General features: G+C 47.3%; 2 protein-coding genes across 3 annotated transcripts in view; one reads left to right on the top strand and one right to left on the bottom strand.

Moving 5' to 3' along the window:
* INTS9 (integrator complex subunit 9) overlaps positions 1-13,167 on the top strand; it is a 40,020-nt gene extending 26,853 nt beyond the window's left edge. For both annotated transcript variants that reach the window (XM_073673878.1, XM_073673877.1), the window contains exons 10-17: positions 6,421-6,601; positions 7,999-8,059; positions 8,132-8,303; positions 8,411-8,535; positions 8,836-9,003; positions 9,083-9,181; positions 9,513-9,653; positions 11,988-13,167. In XM_073673878.1, coding sequence (XP_073529979.1) covers positions 6,421-6,601; positions 7,999-8,059; positions 8,132-8,303; positions 8,411-8,535; positions 8,836-9,003; positions 9,083-9,181; positions 9,513-9,653; positions 11,988-12,164 — 1,124 coding nt within the window. In that variant the 3' untranslated portion in view covers positions 12,165-13,167. The remainder of the gene's footprint in view (positions 1-6,420; positions 6,602-7,998; positions 8,060-8,131; positions 8,304-8,410; positions 8,536-8,835; positions 9,004-9,082; positions 9,182-9,512; positions 9,654-11,987) is intronic.
* A 5,980-nt stretch (positions 13,168-19,147) lies between these two features.
* Positions 19,148-20,011, bottom strand: part of EXTL3 (exostosin like glycosyltransferase 3) — a 61,778-nt gene continuing 60,914 nt past the window's right edge. Inside the window, exon 6 of the mRNA XM_073673875.1 lies at positions 19,148-19,809. Coding sequence (XP_073529976.1) covers positions 19,600-19,809 — 210 coding nt within the window. The 3' untranslated portion in view covers positions 19,148-19,599. The remainder of the gene's footprint in view (positions 19,810-20,011) is intronic.

Raw genomic sequence — 20,011 nt, 5'->3', positions numbered from 1 at the left:
ACCACATGGAGCTGTCTTAAAACCAGTGAGCAAGAACCGACATTTTATTTGGTGAGGCTGTTCCGATAGTATATATAAGGTTTAAATGCTCACCATAATCTGTTCAAATGTACGAAGGTTCCTATATGCTGAGACACTATATGCTGAGACACTATATGCTGAGACACTATATGCTGAGACACTGTCTTGAGAGCTCCACATTTTTTGCCATTTTATCTGTGTTATGTTATGGGTAGACTGTCTAACATATTCTTGCATCCCTGGAAATAATGAGTTACTGACTATTATGGCTACTCACCACCACAGGCAGGCATATACTTGCTTTTAGGTCCTTGCGACTTGTTTATCACGTTTTATTCATTTCTAATAAGTGTTAAGTTTTACCTTTTGTAGCACCACTATACTTGCTCGAATACCTACTCTATTTTGTGGTTACCTCTGAAACCCTATTGCTGTATTTTGTTATTTGAATTAGAAGTGGTATGGCTGGATTTCTGTCAGCGGGAATAGACACCAGCCAGTGGGCCACTGAGGCTAAAGAGGTTTTTTCTGAGCGCACTTTTGCCCAAAAAAAGTACACCCCCACCTTCTCGGCTGCCTTCAAGGAACTGACAAAAATCTATAAACAGCAGATTACGTCTTGGTGGGAAGTGCAAACACTTGACAACTATCTTAGTGCGGGTATCGTCCCTAGAAATCTTCGGATAACATTGCTACCTTCATTTCGGTACAAAAGTCAGGCCCTGTTAAATCTTTGGGAAAAGGAAGCGACTGCGAGCTCCCTAAGGCTCATGAAATTGCTCCTGGATGAGGAAAAAAATGACACTGGCCACTTGGAATGAATCACTGAAAACACAAGTGGAACTAACAAAAAAATTCTCTCTTGAACCTGAATTTAGTACTAAAGAAACACTACTTCAGAATACAATAGAAAGATTTCAATATCACCTGAAGGAACGTAAGCACAAATTCTTTATTAAGGACTTACAGGATTTCAAGGAGAATAAGGCTTACAACTTTCTTACCAGTAGGGGTTTGAGGCATCCAGACACAGACCTCTCGTCTACTGACACGGATCTATCTGAGTCTGAGGGTAGATCCAAATCACATCGAGGTAGACAGAAGGGAAGAGGGGGCGGAAGGGGTCGCGGCAGCAACAATAGTAATAGGAGATCCCCCCCCCCCCGGACTCATTTTTTAGAGGAGGGTTATCCGCTGCGCAACCGCCTCAACGTAAGCAACCCCCCACTGGCACAATGAGTCCCCAGATCATCAACCTATCCTCTAGGAGACTGAATCCTCCAGAATTGGAGGTCCTGGGTAAGGGCCTGACTTTTGTACCGACAACGGACTATAATTCCTTTGATGCCATCAAGGACGTAAACCTGTTCGTGCGTAAGTTGAAGTGGCGAAAGCACTTCATTAGGAACGATAAACAGGCCTGTGCTGAGCTTGGGGTACGTGAGGAACTTTTGCCCGATATTAGGACCCTTTTTCACCTCAGTGATTCGGATCCTAACTGGGAAGGTAAGGGCCCGTTTACCAATCTTAAATTGAAGAGTACTAAAATGCCACCACCACAAAATGATTTGAGTCCAATTGATGTGTTTTTGAGCATGGTGACTAAAGATCTGAGAGACCTTGAGAGCCATCAAGGATGGGCCAAGTATAATCTTACACATCGTGAGATGCAGGCACTGAGGTCCTTGGAAAATGATCATTCTATCACTATTAAACCGTCGGACAAAGGCGGTAATGTGGTGATCATGGACACCAATCAGTATCACTCGATGTGTACGGTAATACTGAATGTCAGTGAATGTTACCATATATTGAATGCGGACCCCACTAAGGGATTTTCTCGACAGTTGGTGGAACTGGTGAATGGGGCCTTAAATGATGGTGTTTTGAACAAACAGGAGAGGGACTTCATTTGCCCAGTTCACCCAGTGATGGCAACCTTTTACAGCTTGCCAAAGGTGCATAAGGGTTTGAGTCCACTTAAAGGACGCCCAATCGTATCGGGGGTTAATAACCTGACCCAAAATCTGGGAGTATACCTTGAGAAGGTACTCAGACCTTTTGTATTAAGCCTCAACTCCTTCATTGGCGACACCAATGACCTGCTCCGCAAATTGGAAGGTATGACGGTAGACAAAGATGTGACATTAGCCAGTATCGATGTCGAGTCATTGTACTCTTCAATACCTCATGATAGGGGTTTGGAAGCGATTCGTTTTTTTCTCAGCGGGAGGGGCAAGCAATTCGAGAGACATAATCTCTTTGTCATGGAGGCCCTTCAATTCTGTCTGACGAAAAATGTTTTCCTTTTCGGCGGGAAGTACTTCCACCAGCTCAGGGGCACCGCGATGGGGAGTCCCTGTGCCCCTTCGTATGCCAATCTTTACCTGGGCTGGTGGGAAGAAACTGTCGTTTTTGGGGATATCCCCGTCATGGGTGCTGAAAACATCCTGTTGTGGGTTCGGTACATCGACGACGTCCTGGTATTGTGGAAGGGAGACAAAAAATCCTTTGGGGGCCTCGTTGATGTACTGAACCACAACGACCTCAACTTACACTTTACCTTCGAGTTTGGTCCTCATGAACTGCCTTTTTTTGATGTCCTCATTCAGTTAGGGATGGATGGCGAGATAGGGACAAGCACGTATAGAAAAATGACTGCTTCGAATTCCCTTCTCAGGTGGGAGAGTAACCATCCTGTCCCCCTCAAGAGGGGTATTCCTAAGGGGCAGTTCATGAGGATCCGAAGAAACTGTTCCGAAGACGTTACCTTCAGAGCTCAGGCCAGTGACCTTTGTCGGCGTTTCCATGAGAGGGGTTATCCGAGGAGGGTGGTGGCTGAGGCTTATGGTGAGATTATGGCTAGTGACCGCACCTCCTTACTACACCCACCTCCCAAAGCAAACAAGGATAGCACTCCATTTAGGCTTATTACTACTTTTTCCAATCAGGCACACACAGTTCGTGAGATACTACAAAAACATTGGCCGATCCTTCAAATGGATGAGGACATTGGTGATTTGGTTGACTTAAGACCCCTGATCACTTATAAAAGGGGCAGATCCCTTAGGGACAGATTGGTCCACAGTCACTACACAGACCACCTGGGGAACAATTGGTTAAAAAGCTCGATCAATGGCAGTTTCAGATGTAGTGGATGTGTATCATGTCAAGTAATGGTACAAGGAAAGGACTTTAAGAGTAATGTCACCGGAGAAACCTTAGTCATAAAGCATTTCATCAATTGCAGATCCAAGGGGATAATCTATATGGCCACATGTGTGTGCGGGGTGGAGTATGTGGGGAAAACTAAAAGAGAACTGAGAAGAAGAGTGGGGGAACATCAACGGGATATAGCCCTGAAAAGGGACACCCCCCTGGCAAGGCATGTGAACAACGTGCATCCTAATGGCACGGATATTATACGATTCATGGGAATCGATAAAGTGACTGCCCCGCCAAGAGGAGGTGACTGGGACAAGTTGATCCTTTAAAGGGAGACCAAGTGGATTTTTAAGTTGCAGACTATGGCCCCTCACGGCCTTAATGAACAGTTGTCTTTTAGGTCTTTTCTATGAGTGCAGGGTGAGTTAGGGTGAGGAGAGTAGGGGCAGCCGCCGCGGAGTGGGGGCGCCACTTGTGCAGGTTTTAGGGTGCCAACCTCCACTGATAGGTTGGGATAGTTCTAACTAGTCCATTAATAGGGCCTTATAGTCCCCTCGTTATTTCCCTCCTCCCCTATTTATATCTTTGTCTCATTTTTTTGTTTATGACTAATATCTACTCCTGCAACATACCCTGTCATCCACCCTCTCCCCCCACTTCTTTCTCTCTTCTCCTCCTCTCCCCCCCCCCCCTTTGTTCCCCCTGTAGTTGGAGGTGCGGTCCTCCCCAGTCTCCTCCCTGTTTTTTGTACTTTAAGAGATTGTTTTGCTTCAACTTCTCTGTACTTTTGCTTCTTTTTGGGTATTATGTGTGCTCTTTGCCTCTACCCCAGTACCATTGGTTTGACTTGACCCGTGAAGTTTTTTCCGGTTTATTGACCATTGGGGTGTGCTGCGCGTGGTTATTGGATACTGCGCGGTATATGGTATGTAGCCAGAGCAGTGTCCTATACTGTTCTGTTTTGGACACTCCTCCGGGCCGGGGTGATTTTGGGTGGGGGTTTGTTACCACCCACTGCAGTGTGTCACGTGTGGGCACTCTGCGTTCATTCCCCCGATATGTCGTCACCTGGTCAGCGCGTCAGTTTTCTTTAGGACGCGCGCACCGGAAGTGACGTTTGCGCGTCACGGCCGGCACTTGCGTTCCACATACCGGACGTGAGTCCGCCGGAACCGGAAGTGACGCGCTCGCGTGTCAGCGCGGGCATATTCAAAAGGAGGACTTATTTGTTTGTTCTTTTGCGCTGTCTAATGGAGAGGCTGAGCGACTGATGCCAGCTTCCATACTGTGTGACACCCTCTTCTCCCCTGATGATTAGCTGAGGCAATGAAACGCGTCGGGAGCGGTGTGCTGTGGTCTGTTGGAGGCTGAAAAGGTTTAAATGCCCCACCACATGGAGCTGTCTTAAAGCCAGTGAGCAAGAACCGACATTTTATTTGGTGAGGCTGTTCCGATAGTATATATAAGGTTTAAATGCTCACCATAATCTGTTCAAATGTACGAAGGTTCCTATATGCTGAGACACTATATGCTGAGACACTATATGCTGAGACACTATATGCTGAGACATTGTCTTGAGAGCTCCACATTTTTTGCCATTTTATCTGTGTTATGTTACGGGTAGACCATGTCTGTTTAACATATTCTCGCATCCCTGGAAATAATGAGTTACTGACTATTATGGCTACTCACCACCACAGGCAGGCATATACTTGCTTTTAGGTCCTTGCGACTTGTTTATCATGTTTTATTCATTTCTCATAAATGTTAAGTTTTACCTTTTGTAGCACCACTATACTTGCTCGAGAACCTTCACTGCTCCAAACACCCTGTCGATTCCATCTGGGGCAAGAGACCATCTACATCCTGCAGGTAAGCCTGACAGGTCTCCCATCAAGGACAGGAAATCTAAACTGAGGCGGGAGAGAGGTGCCACCCTTTTTAACCTGTAGGTTTCCTGTCCTTGATGGGCGGATCCTCTCTCTCTCTCGTGGTGCTGTCATGGGAGTACGAATAAAACACCACGTGAAACATCCAAAGACCTGAAGACCAACCAGGAACAGTGGGGTCATGGTTTCAACAAGTACCATACGCCGCACACTAAACCAAGCAGAGCTTTATGGGTCAAGGCCAAGGAAGAAGCCATTGATGAAGAAAAGACATAGAAAGGAACGACTGATCTTTCCCAAAGAGTATCTTGACAAACCACAATCCTTCTGGCAAATTGTTGTGTGGACAGATGAAACAAAAATAGAGCTTTTTGGCAATGCAAAGCAACAGTTTGTTTACTGAAAGCGTAATGAAGCTTTATAAGGAAAAGAACACCTTACCAACAGTTAAGCATGGTGGAGGATCCATAATGCTGTGGGGATGCTTTGCTGCATCCGGTACTGGTGCCTTGACCGTATCACAGGAATCATGAAATCAGAGAATTATCAAGAGATTTTAGAGCGAAATGCCCTACCCAGTGTAAGAAAACTTGGTTTGACGCAAAGCGCACATCCAAAAGTACACAGGAATGGTTGAAAAAGAAAAAATGGACTGTTTTAAAATGGCCAGCAATGAGTCCTGACCTTAATCCCATTGAAAATCTTTGGGGTGAGCTGAAATCTGCCATTGGGGAAAAGAATCCTGCAAGCATTCAAGAGCTTGAACAAACTGCAAAGGAAGATGGGAGAAAACTCCAGCTGAGAAGAGCAAGAAGCTTATAGATGGCTACAAGAATCGTTTGGCGGCTGTCAGCAATGCTAAAGGGTGTGCAACCAAGTATTAATTAGGGGGGGCAACCAGGTATTAATTAGGGGGCCTTTATTGCTGCACATGCTGTTTATTCTGTTTCTTCTTTGAAATTGCAGCATGGAAGTTGAAAAACAATGTTTTATTGTTGTATTACTTTGGACCACTAATTAAAAAATCCTGAGGATATAACTTTGTCTTAAAAAATAAATGGAAATGTACAATTGTACAATCTATGAGAAAAATGAAGGGGTGGCAATAATGGTGAGCAGCACTGTACACTGCCACTCTGATCCATTGGGACACAACTATAATCAGTAACACCATCATGTTTGGAAAGCTAAGCTGGTCTGTTACATCTCTTATCTCAGAGAATGGCGCTGCTTCTTTGCGTCTCCCCTGTACTTTACACTGGAGCACAGCTTGGCTTCTGTGCATAAGCACAGTCAGGAGGATCCTAAAGTATATGATCCATTGTGTGCCTCTGCCTCTCCACAGCGATGACGATACGTAATGGCGGTAACGTGCTGGTGCCGTGTTATCCATCTGGCGTCATCTACGACCTCCTGGAGTGTCTGTATCAGTACATCGACTCGGCCGGACTCTCCAGCGTCCCCTTCTACTTCATCTCTCCCGTGGCCAACAGCTCCCTGGAGTTTTCCCAGATCTTCGCTGAGTGGTACGTGGTGGGAGAGCGATCAGCGACGGCGCGTCTGTGCAGGAAGAGGGCCTGGATTACTAGGGCGGGCAGAAGGAGGATGACGAGGGCGGGCAAAGGGTGCGGATGACTAGGGTGGGGATGACGAGGGCGGGCAGAGGGTGCGGATGAAGAGGGCGGGTAGAGGGTGCGGATGACGAGGGTGGGCAGAGGGCGGGCAGGGGGTGTGGATGACAAGGGCACGGATGATGAGAGTGGGTAGATGACTAGCGGATTTGGAGGGCGGGCAGAGGGTGCATATGAAGAGGGCGGGCAAATAACGAGGGCGCAGATGAAAAGGGCGGGCAGAGGGCGTGGATGACTAGGGTGAGCAGAGAGAGGGCGGGTGGATGACGAGGGTGAGCGGAGGGCGCGGATGACGAAGGAGGGCAGAGGGTGCGGATGATGAAGGCGTGGATGGCGAGGGTGTGAATGACACGGGCGGATGACTAGGGTGGGCAAAGAGGGCACGGAGGACGAGGGCGGGCAGTTGACAAAGGCGTGGATGACGAGGGCGGGTATGAAGATAACGCAGGCAGAGGCGCAGATGAAGGTTTATGGTGTTGTCATGGCCCAAAATGTCCCCCCCCCTGAAGGGGTGCTCCAGACGCTACATGTACTTACTCTTGCTCCTAGGTCAGGGCACCGCCAGTGGTGCTGATCGCGATCAGGAGCCAATATGGCAGAGCTCAAATAGACAAGACCTGAGCCCAAAGAGCAATAACAAAACAAATGTAGATCCACAGACCCTGGATAGGGTCGTGGACATTCAGCTGCTACAGCCCCTATAGTTACACCACTGGGGGGTGCAAGTGACAGAAGAAAGTAAATTTTTAGCCTGTTACTATAATTTATTGCCTATACACCTGCCTGTGCCCCATTGGGTGATACAGGAACTTTTCTCCATGTTATCACTCCTCCTAGCAATCACAGCCTGTTACTATTAGTTCTGCCCTCTTCAGGCTCCAATTACTCCATAGAATGTTAAAGGAACTTTTCTTCATGTTATCACCCATCTTGCCAATCACAGTATGTTACTGTCGTCTTCCCCCCCCCCCCGATACAGACTCCGATGCCCCCAATTATTATGTTGGATGGAGTTTTTTAATATATAGGGATGTAATAGTATATTTGTAGTATATCATGCAGGTCCTTAAATGTGAAAATTGTCTTCAGACCCCCTGGCAACAACAGGGTTAAAGCCAAAGTTGTTACCTTCCTCCCAAGGGTTGAACATAACTGACTGTGGCAGCCAGTCTGCCACTTCTGCGGATGGTCGCCCCCCTGCTGCTATAATATCTGGACTGTAGTACACGATCGTAGCCACTAGATGGCAGCAGATACCAGTAAGTTACCTTTTCTCTTTTTCCCCACCCCAGGCTGTGTCACAACAAACAGACGAAGGTCTATCTCCCCGAGCCCCCGTTCCCCCACGCAGAGGTAAGACCACCGTCTCCATAATGCTATCGAAAATATTACTTTCTGCAGCTGCACTAACGCGTTTTTTTCCAGTTGATCCAGACCAATAAGCTGAAGCATTACCCCAGCATCCACGGAGACTTCAGCAACGACTTCAAGCAGCCGTGCGTGGTGTTCACGGGTCACCCCACCCTGCGCTTCGGAGACGTGGTTCATTTCATGGAGCTGTGGGGGAAGTCCAGCCTGAACACCATCATTTTCACCGGTACGTAGGGTCCGACGGCTGCAATCCTGGAGCTCGGCAGCTCGTCCTAGGTCTCCGCTGGAGAGCGGCGCCCGACATCTTTGCAATCTGCTGTTTTCTGTTCGCAGAGCCCGACTTCTCTTACTTGGACGCTCTGGCTCCGTACCAGCCGCTCGCCATGAAATGCGTCTACTGCCCCATCGACACGCGGCTCAATTTCATCCAGGTGTCAAAACTTCTCAAGGAAGTCCAGGTGAGGCTTGTGGCTAGTGAGCAGCAACGTCCCTGTGCCCCATTCATACACGGACCTCCTTCCGCCCGTAATCATGATCTCCAGGGGTCCCCGATATCAGAGACTTATTGTCTGTCCTAGTTTTGATTTAGGGATTACCCCTTTAAGGTGGAAGGTCCCAGCAGGGCACTACCTAGATGTCAAAGAGGGAGTGGTGCTCGGAGCGTTACTGCAGACATTTCACCTCCCCTGATAGTTTGTTACAATGTATCAGGACAGGCGGTTCTGACTGCAGTCGCCTTCCCTCCGCTCTCCCCGCAGCCCCTGCACGTCGTGTGCCCGGAGCAGTATACCCAACCCCCGGCATCCCAATCCCACCGCTCCGACCTCATGATCGACTGTCTGCCGCCTCCTATGTCCTACCGCCGGGCGGAGGTGCTGACCTTGCCCTTCAGGAGGCGCTACGAGAAGATAGAACTGATGCCTGAGGTGAGACGTGTGGTGGGCACTGAGGGGGTCTCTATAAGTCCTGCATCAGGGACTAATTACCTGTTCTCTCCCGGTTCAGCTGGCGGAGGCGCTGGTGCCGATGGAGATTAAACCCGGAGTTTCCCTTGCAGCAGTGTCGGCCGTTCTGTATACCAAAGACAACAAGCATGTCCTACAGGTGAGCGGCCGAATGTCCTAGAGGTGAGCGGCCGAATGTCCTAGAGGTGAGCGGCCGAATGTCCTAGAGGTGAGCGGCCGAATGTCCTAGAGGTGAGCGGCCGAATGTCCTAGAGGTGAGCGGCCGAATGTCCTAGAGGTGAGCGGCCGAATGTCCTAGAGGTGAGCGGCCGAATGTCCTACAGGTGAGCGGCCGAATGTCCTAGAGGTGAGCGGCCGAATGTCCGTGGGGGTAAGATGTGGACGACACTGTTATGGGGGGGGGGGGAATCTGTGGACGACGACGACGCGCTGTTTTGGGGGATCTGTGACTATTCTGCTTCTCTCCTCAGCCACCCCCTAAGCCCGCAGCTCCTGTGCAGTCTACCAAAAAGCGGAAGCGAGCGACGGAGGAGAGTCCAGAGACTCAGCTGTACAAACCACTACTGAACGGCTCCATCCCTGTGGAGCAGTTTGTCCAAACTCTGGAGAAGGTGAGAGAATCGCCCCCTTCTGCCATATGTAATAGATAGAGATAGCGGGCACAGCAAGGTCTTACTCTCCTAATCCTTATACAAGTGCTATTCTTTTAATTGTCCTTAGGCACCACTAGAGGGAGCTCACTACACACACATTTATACAGCCACCACTAGAGGGAGCGCTCTGCATACGGATTTATACAGCCACCACTAGAGGGAGCTCACTACACACACATTTATACAGCCACCACTAGAGGGAGCTCACTACACACACATTTATACAGCCACCACTAGAGGGAGCGCTATGCATACGGATTTATACAGTCACCACTAGAGGGAGCTCCACACATTTATACAGCCACCACTAGAGGGAGCACTCTGCATACGGATTTATACAGCCACCACTAGAGGGAGCGCTCTGCATACGGATTTATACAGCCACCACTAGAGGGAGCTCACTACACACACATTTATACAGCCACCACTAGAGGGAGCGCTCTGCATACGGATTTATACAGCCACCACTAGAGGGAGCTCACTACACACACATTTATACAGCCACCACTAGAGGGAGCACTCTGTATACGGATTTATACAGCCACCACTAGGGGGAGCTCACTGCATACAGATTTATACAGCCACCACTAGGGGGTGCTCACTGCATACAGATTTATACACCCGCCACTAGGGGGTGCTCACTACATACAGATTTATACAGCGGCCACTAGGGGGAGCTCACTGCATACAGATTTATACAGCCACCACTAGGGGGTGCTCACTACATACGGATTTATACAGCCACCACTAGGGGGAGCTCACTACATACAGATTTATACAGTCACCACTAGAGGGAGCTCGCTACATACAGATTTATACAGCCACCACTAGAGGGAGCTCACTGCATACAGATTTATACAGCCACCACTAGAGGGGGGCTCACTACATACAGATTTATACACCCGCCACTAGGGGGTGCTCACTAAATACAGATTTATACAGTCCCCACTAGAGGGAGCTCGCTACATACAGATTTATACAGCCACCACTAGGGGGAGCTCACTGCATACAGATTTATACAGCGACCACTAGGGGGAGCTTACTGCATACCGATTTATACAGCGACCACTAGGGGGAGCTCACTGCATACAGATTTATACAGCCACCACTAGAGGGAGCTCACTACATACAGATTTATACATCCACCACTAGAGGGAGCTCACTGCATACAGATTTATACATCCACCACTAGGGGGAGCTCACTACATACGGATTTATACATCCACCACTAGAGGGAGCTCACTGCATACAGATTTATACAGCGACCACTAGGGGGAGCTCACTGCATACAGATTTATACATCCACCACTAGAGGGAGCTCACTACATATGGATTTATACATCCACCACTAGAGGGAGCTCACTGCATACAGATTTATACATCCACCACTAGAAGGAGCTCACTGCATACAGATTTATACAGCGACCACTAGGGGGAGCTCACTGCATACAGATTTATACACCCGCCACTAGGGGGTGCTCACTACATACAGATTTATACAGCGGCCACTAGGGGGAGCTCACTGCATACAGATTTATACAGCGACCACTAGGGGGAGCTCACTGCATACAGATTTATACAGCGACCACTAGGGGGAGCTCACTGCATACAGATTTATACAGCGACCACTAGGGGGAGCTCACTGCATACAGATTTATACAGCGACCACTAGGGGGAGCTCACTGCATACAGATTTATACAGCGACCACTAGGGGGAGCTCACTGCATACAGATTTATACAGCGACCACTAGGGGGAGCTCACTGCATACCGATTTATACAGCGACCACTAGGGGGAGCTCACTGCATACCGATTTATACAGCGACCACTAGGGGGAGCTCACTGCATACCGATTTAGTATACAGCCACCACTAGGGGGAGCTCACTGCATACCGATTTAGTATACAGCCACCACTAGGGGGAGCTCACTGCATACAGATTTAGTATACAGCCACCACTAGGGCGAGTTCCCTGCATACAGATATATGCAGTCCCTTTTTGGGGGAAATCACCACTTGGGGGCAGTATTGCATGTGATGGGATCAGATACAGTGACTTAGGAAAGTGTATTACACATAAGCGGCTTGGATACACCACTTCAGCAGCACATGTTCTAATATAATAGGATCAGATACACCATTTTGGCTTAGATAACCCCTCATCAACCACTATCACAGGTGCTGGCTATGGCGTTCAGTACACGATGGGGGTTACTGAGATGCTGTATCTAAGCGTCTCTGGTTCTTCTCCTATAATGGTCCCAGTTCTCTGATCCTTCGTTCCTCTTCTCAGCACGGTTTCTCCGATGTGAAGATAGAAGACACCAGTAAGGGCCACATCGTGCACCTCCAGGAGGCCGACACGCTCATCCAGTTCGAGGATGACTCCACGCACATAATCTGTGAACATGACGAGCGGCTGAGGGTCCGACTCCGGGATCTGGTCCTGAAGGTCCTGCAGAAGTTCTAGATGACGTCGCCTGCCGAGCACAAGCAGAAGAGGCCGCAGTTCCTGTGGTGGCCAGCAGAGGGCGCCGTGCGATCACACTGGAACCAGCAGATGCTGGGATGGACCATCGGCCTGTAGTGATACTAGGGCAGCGTTACACTCCGCGCTCATGTACAGCACATGTAGAATATTTTTACTTCGTTTATGTAAATGGTTTTTTTTTATAAAAAAAAAATAATATTCTTTGTTAAGAAAGGAGAATTTTATAGGAGAACAGAACACAAGGCTGGTTGGATGATGGGTGCCCCCATAAATGACCCATGATGGTCTTCTGGGCCAGTAGGAACTGCAATAACAGACATGACGCAATCGTCAGGAAACGTGCCGGACAACCCCTTTAATTCCTAACCGAGACAAGACCCCTATAGAGCGGTCGGAGCTCTGGGAAGTGCAGGATCTGCTCTTACTTTGGATGGAAGGGAGTGACTATCTTGTCTGTACTCCAGTCCCATCCAAAGCTGCTGATTTGCGCTCGGACAGACACAGCTGAGTTACAGGGGTACTCTGGCCTCGTAAAGTGACGGCGATCACAATCGCTTATGATCAGTGAGGGTCTGAACATTGATACTTCCATGAGGCGGGACAGCAGAATGACGGCAGGTTAGGAGGAGGGGGGTACAGCGGGCTGACGGCAGGTTAGGAGGAGGGGGGTACGGCGGGCTGACGGCAGGTTAGGAGGAGGGGGGTACGGCGGGGTGACGGCAGGTTAGGAGGAGGGGGGTACGGCGGGATGACGGCAGGTTAGGAGGAGGGGGTACGGCGGGATGACGGCAAGTTAGGAGGAGGGTACGGCGGGCTGGCGGCAGGTTAGGAGGAGGAGGTACGGCGAGATGACGGCAAGTTAGGAGGAGGGGGTACGGCGGGCTGACGGCAGGTTAGGAAGGGGGGTACGGCGGGCTGGCGGCAGGTTAGGAGGAGGAGGTACGGCGAGATGACGGCAAGTTAGGAGGAGGGGGTACGGCGGGCTGACGGTAGGGTAGGAGGGGGGTACGGTGGGCTGAAGGCAGGGTAGGAGGGGGGTGTACGGCAGGTTAGGAGGGGGGTACGGCGGGCTGAAGGCAGGTTAGGAGGAGGGGGTACGGCGGGATGATGGCAGGTTAGGAGGAGGGGTTATGGCAGGTTAGGAGGGGGGGTACGGCGGGCTGGCGGCAGGTTAGGAGGAGGAGGTACGGCGAGATGACGGCAGGTTAGGAGGAGGGGGTACGGCGGGCTGGCGGCAGGTTAGGAGGAGGAGGTACGGCGAGATGACGGCAGGTTAGGAGGAGGGGGTACGGCGGGCTGACGGCAGTTTAGGAGCAGGGGGTACAGTGGGATGATGGCAATTTGAGGAGGCACAGCGGGATGACGGCAGTTTAGTAGGAGGAGTACAGCGGAATGACGGCAGGAAGAGGGGGTACGGCGGGATGACGGCAGTTTAGGAGGAGGGGGTACAGCGGGATGATGGCAGTTTAGGAGGGGGTACGGCGGGATGATGACAGTTTAAGAGGAGGGGATACAGCGGGATGACGGCAATTTATGAAGGGGTACGGCGGGATGATGGCAATTTAGGAGGAGGGGTACAGCGGTAAGCTGGCATCTTTGGAGGAGGGGGTACACAGCGGTTACAGCATCTTAGAAGGGGTTACAGCAGAATGATCGCCAGCAGAAAGTTTGCACAGCCACTGACCACCATGTGCCTAAGGTCCTGCACTTCTTTTTTTTTCTCCCTTCCATTCTCAGAATGAGTGGGGGTCTCGAGGGTCAGACCCTTTTGATCACATCCTAATGATGCCATTACTTGGGCTGGAATACCCCTTTAGCTCGCTGCATGCATTGTATTTGGGTCCACTAAATTACTGTAAATGTCCAGGAAGGTCCGAGGGCATCGATAAGAGGTCGTCCTGCAGAGGGAAAGCAAATTGCAATCAGAGGAATTGAGAATGCAGCTTTGGCTGTAACTGGAGTATGACATGAAGTATCTAAGTAAAGAAGCGGTTGCAGACTGATCTCGGCTCCCATCATTCTTACAGCTCAACAATCGATATCGGCGGCCATTACCCTCATACACAAGAGCTGCAGGACGGTCAGGCGCATCATTGCCAGCACCGCCGTTATTCCTCAGCCTGGTGGCGGCATTCACAGAATTGCAGGAACGGCATGCAGAGTTATAAATGCTCGGCTTCCACTTAATAAGGCGCCCCCCGGAGACCGACATAGGAATCATTCTCCTCCGTCTACTCTACAGAACCTGGAGCCGCTGGAGGAAAGTGAAGACAACTTCAGGACGTTGGATCCGATTATCTCATTTCTGCATTTTTTCCTTTCTAGTTTTTTGTGTTTTTAGCCTGTTTGTGCTAAATTCTTTTAATTTGCATATGAGCAACCCGGCTCCTGGGTGTTTCACGTATTTGGTTTGTGCAGGATCTCTGCTTCCTTGCAGTGAATTGCAACATCCATTGTTTTTAATCCAGATGCAGAAATTCTCTCCAGCCCTGATAACTCTCACATCTGAGGGTTTGTTACTAATGGCTGCTGACCAGATTAGTCTTCCGTAAAGTGAACAATCTTGTCTTCAGTTTCACAAGCTTCTGTGCACTGATACATTGTGACAATCAGTAGAGGGGGGGTAATAGATTTGCTGGATGGACCTTGTGCACTTCCCCAAACTGTTCCCACAAAGCTGAAGCTACAATTCTCCACAATGTCTTGTGCTGAAGATTAATATTTCCCTTTATTAAAACTAAGGGCCCAATGCCGACCCCTGATGACAAGCCCATAGCATTATCCTCCTCCACCATCTGTACAGCGGGCACAATGCAGTCAAGGGGTGTAATAGATTGGCTGGATGGACCTTGTGCACTTCCCCAAACTGTTCCCACAAAGCTGAAGCTGCAATTCTCCACAATGTCTTGTGCTGAAGATTAATATTTCCCTTTATTAAAGCTAAGGGCCCAATGCCGACCCCAGATGACAAGCCCATAGCATTATCCTCCTCCACCATCTGTACAGCGGGCACAATGCAGTCAAGGAGGGGTAACGTCCTCCTGGAATCCCCAAACCCAGACTTTTGTACACTGCAGTCTTTGACAAAACTACAACTCCCATTATGGATACAACAATGATCCTCAGAATCTATCACACGAAGGTCCCTTCAAAATTTAACCATAGAGAACATAGATCTAATGCGAACCCAGTAGTTTGTACTCTGCCTTTTTATGGGATGTTATTTGTATATTTTTAATATTTGTATCAATAAAACTTTACCTTTTTAGTTATTCAAGGGTCATGACTCCTATGTTTTCTATAGGTTCTACAACTCCCATTATACCTGACCATGACTACAGGTTATTGCGGCATGCTGGAGGTTGTAGTTCCACCACCATTTGCTCTTATTTCATTGGAGTCAAAGAATCTATTTATAAGAATAAAAGAAATGTAAAAAAAAAGTTTCCTGTTCGATGAAGTTTCTGAGCCTCCTAAATTCGCCTTTTTTCTAGTTTTCCTTCCCGCAGGAGTTGCTGGCAATTTTCTCTGCTGCGGAGTTTTTACTGCGGATATAAAATCAATGGAGGGAGACAATTAAACATTCAGACGCTTTCCCACCTATTAAACCACCGATCGAATTTTTTTTCTCGTTTGCAAATGTATCAGGCCGATATCTGCGCCAATTACTGGGGTGTCGGAGCCGCTTTATTGTCGTCTACGGACTGGTTCATTTTCACGTAAGTTTTGAAAACAAAACACTACGGGCAGAGCCTTAAAGGGCCAGTACGCCTTATACGATGTCACGTAATAAATGTCGCTATATAGAGGCACAAGGTGCTATGGAAATAATTCAACCTTAAAGGGGTGGTCTCCTGCACCATAAAAAAAAAAAAGAAGCTGTTAAAGGAGACACCTCATGGCCTGGTCTCTTGTATAGCCATAGATTAGCTGGTTGCACTTTAAATTAAATGACTACTTCCTATATTATGATTACTGATCATACCTTTTCATTGAGGTTTATTTGACCGATACGAAGATCCAAATCCCCCTGCATACTTTGTAGTCAAATGCTAACATGCTGACTACCTGCAGCCACCACTAGAGGGAGCTAATGCATTGCCGAGATCAATGTTTAACAGAGTGCAGTGAGCTCCCTCTAGTGGTAGCAGCTGGTAGTTATGTTTTAACTTTAGGTCTATAAAGGGGATTTGGCACTTTACATACATGCCGCAGTGATCAATGCTATATTGTTGAGTTGGCCGAGTACTTTACGTTCTACAGAGTTTGTTTATAGGAGCACTACAACTAATTGGCAGATAATAGAAGAACCGCAGTCATAGAAGAATGGCTTTAGGGAGGTTCTCAGCATTGAAGATTTAAAAGCATTGGAATTCTTCTTTTATTGTTTCTTAAATGCAAAACTTATGCAATTTTTTTTAAAATAGTCTGCATTAAAAAAAAAAAAAACATTTTGCTGCGGCAGCTGGACTGCAGAGCAGACAATTTCATCTGGATCAGTCTCGGTGAATGGAAGGGAATTAGATGTTATATTGCAGATTGGAGTGTGGAGAGGAAGAAAGCAACTAAGTCTTCAGGAAGGGACAATCACACAGAAGAGGCGTGTTGAGTGAAACAGGACCCTAGTCCAGCAGTCAGGTCAGTATGTCATGGGAGCTCTGTGGACCACCTCCTGCCTGCCGGCATCTTCTTTAGATTAGTTGGCAATACATCATGTATGTGCCGTGCCGCAACGATGACGTTACAAGACGTTGGCAAATTAAAAGAGGAGCTGGGAATGCTGGCAGGTAAGACTCCGGTCATAGAATAGGGACCTGACTGCTGGATCAGGGCATGATCAATAGATTTGAGCAGAGATGGGGGATCAGATCTTATAATGCAGATTAGAGTGTGGAGAGGAAGGAAAGCAACCACATCTTCAGGGAGGGTAGGTCACACAGACTGAATAGAATAGAGCAGACAAGATACCAAGCATTCACTAAAAATCACCTACTGTTTTGCTGCTGCAGATTGTGCAAGTCCATCACCGAACTTGCAGGTCTACAAAGCTGACACACAGACCTTTGCAGACTCCCTCGGTGATAGAAATAGCAATAGGGAAGGAAACGAGATGGTAAAGTGTAGATTAGAGTATGGAGAGGAAGGAAAGCATCTAAGTCTTCAGAGATTGTTTGGACATAATACAAAACCTTAATTAAAAACTTTTTACTGTTTTTGATGCTGCGTAGTGTACAAGTCTGTCACTTACAAAACTGATACAAACCCATCAGCGCCGACTCTGCCTGGTTGTGACAGCAGGGAAGGGGATTTTAAAGGAAACCTGTCACCAGGTTTTCCTAAATAGACTAAAGTCACCAGCTTTAATTTACTGCAGTCCCACACCCTGTGCATAAGCCCCAGGCCTATGGGCATTACTGGTCTTGCTCAGCTCCCCCTCTTTACCGTAATGCTGGTGCGCAGATTTACTACCGGGTCATCAACGCTCATCGTCCTCTCCCAGCGTATGCCCATTACAGGACGTTGCTCTGCCCTCAATTGGGCTATAGAGAAGGCGCAGAGCAAAAGCAGGTATTTTTTGGGGACATCCTGAGGGAGTTGGGGGCTTACATACAGATTGCTGGACTGTGGTAAAAGAGGTGTTAAAAGGTGGTAGCTTTTGTTTAGATTAGGAAAACCTTTAAAGTGCAGATCAAAATGTAGAGAGGAAGGAAAGCATCTAAGTCTTCTGGAAGGGCAGATCAGACTGTACAGATCAGAAATGTGAAGCCTTTATTAAAAAATTGCCACTGTTCTGCTGCTGCAGAGTGTGCAAGTCCATCACCTAGTTAGTTTTTCTGCCAATCGGTCACAGTACCTGGCTCTGAAAGCTTTCTCTGTGCTCCCTTGTCTCAGTGATAGATAGCAGGTTAAAAAAAAAAAAAAAAAAAAAAAATTTAGCAGTTCAGAGTGTGGAGAGGAAGGAAAGCATCTAAGTCTTCTGGAAGGGCAGATCACACAGGCTGCAAAGACTAGAGCTAGGGTGGAAAGCAGATTATAACAGTTTGCAGAGTGGAGGGGGCAATACATCTTTACAAAACCAAAAATGGCTCATAATATGAAATATATAATATCGGTGTCCCTTATTTATTCATCTGGCAAAATAACTACTCCCAGTTATAAGCAGTCACCACATTTGTTCACAGATTGTGCTCGGTCTCGGCCACATATTTAGCACTTTTAATACATTTTGAACAGGTTGATCCCGAATTGTACAGATAAAAGAATAATACTGAGAAATTGGACTAAAAAAAAAAAAATAAAAAACGCGAAGGGCACTCTGTAACCACTTTTTTTGTTGTTGTTTTCATGAAAATGTCAGTGTTCACCAACGGCTTTTATTCAACTTTTGTTTGTTGAGAGTAAAAATAATAAAATTAATAGAAATGATAATTACCACAGGTTGAGACTACATCGCTAATCCTAAAAAAAAAAAATAAAAATAAAGATTTTCCTTTAATACCAGCACATAATCGTACCTGGTAGAATAAGACTTACGGCCAGGGACGGGTTGAATCTTACAGTCTGCTCAAAATGTCTTCTGACCCAAAACATGATTCCCCCGCGATCATTATCAATGTCTAGGACTGTAAACAGTAACCATTTAAATTGCCGCCCCCTCCCCCAACCAAAAAAATAATAAAAAAAAAAATCCCAAAACTTTCTAATTACATTGTCTACATCATCAATCGAGCTGTACAGCAATTTATTAAATGTACAAATGTGAATCTGAGAATGAAGAGGGTGGTAATTCTTCTTCTTCTGTGCTTTATTGGTAAGACCAAAGCTGTAGGTGAGGGGAGCGACAGTCGGGGGGGGGGGGGGGGGTCTGGAGGATCGAGCATCGTCGTTAGGTTGGCAGTTTTGTGCGTTGCGATCTCTTGTTTTGTTGTAGCGATTATTTCATCATTTAGTTTTTGTAAAAAAAAAAAAAAAAAAAAACACATTAGGGGTGTAAAAACGGATTAGAGTAACTTTTTTGGAGATACTCAGTCTAAAGGGTTAAGATGACTTGATTTGCTCTCTTGGAGACGTCAGATAAAAGATTCATTGTAAAATATCTGTGGCCAAAAAAGAAAAAAAAAAAAAAAAAAAAAAAAAAAAAACAATTAAAAAATATAAATTTACAGCAAAAAAAAAAAAAAAAAAAAAAAAAAAAAAAAAAAAAAGACCGTCGTCTCCTTCAGTGTATTTAAAGTTTTCATATCATCCTATAGTTCATCAACTTTTTTTTTTTTTTTTTTTTTTTTTTAACTTTAAGACTAGAGAACACTTGAGGCAATCGTCTTGGAATCGAGACGTTGGGAAGACTCCCCCTTTCTCTCTCCCCGCACCGGAACGGGGTTTTTTTTTTTTTTTTTTTCCGGGAACGATGTCTTCAAATGAACTTGAAGCATTTCGTCTTGTCGTGGGGAAGCCGAGTCTTGAAGAGAACGGAGTCCACGCGGAACTGGGTGTATAACAGCGGCATGTATCCGTACACTTTCACAAAGAAGTTTATGCATTTGTGGCGCTCATGGAAGTGAGAGTCGTCGTGGGAGAGAGCCTGCGGGCAGCCGGGGCAGCGGAAGGTCCAGCGAGACGTCACCTGAAACGGCAAAAAAACGGGCACAGATGTCAATTTTATTACTTGTATTTGCCATAAAATTACTTTAAATTGGCCAATGGTAAGCTCGGAGACTAGGAGTCATTAGCCCCACCCACTTGTCTAATCTCAACCAACTTTACCAAGTGACCAGCTTTTCAGGATCGGGATTCATCACACAGTTTGTGCCAGAATTTGCTCATGT

The sequence above is a fragment of the Phyllobates terribilis genome, unplaced genomic scaffold (assembly GCF_046119375.1).
Source record: "Phyllobates terribilis strain yellow unplaced genomic scaffold, ASM4611937v1 Scaffold_3__8_contigs__length_932513732, whole genome shotgun sequence".
In the NCBI taxonomy this organism is placed as follows: Eukaryota; Metazoa; Chordata; class Amphibia; order Anura; family Dendrobatidae; genus Phyllobates; species Phyllobates terribilis.
This window is presented reverse-complemented; position numbering and strand designations above follow the sequence as displayed.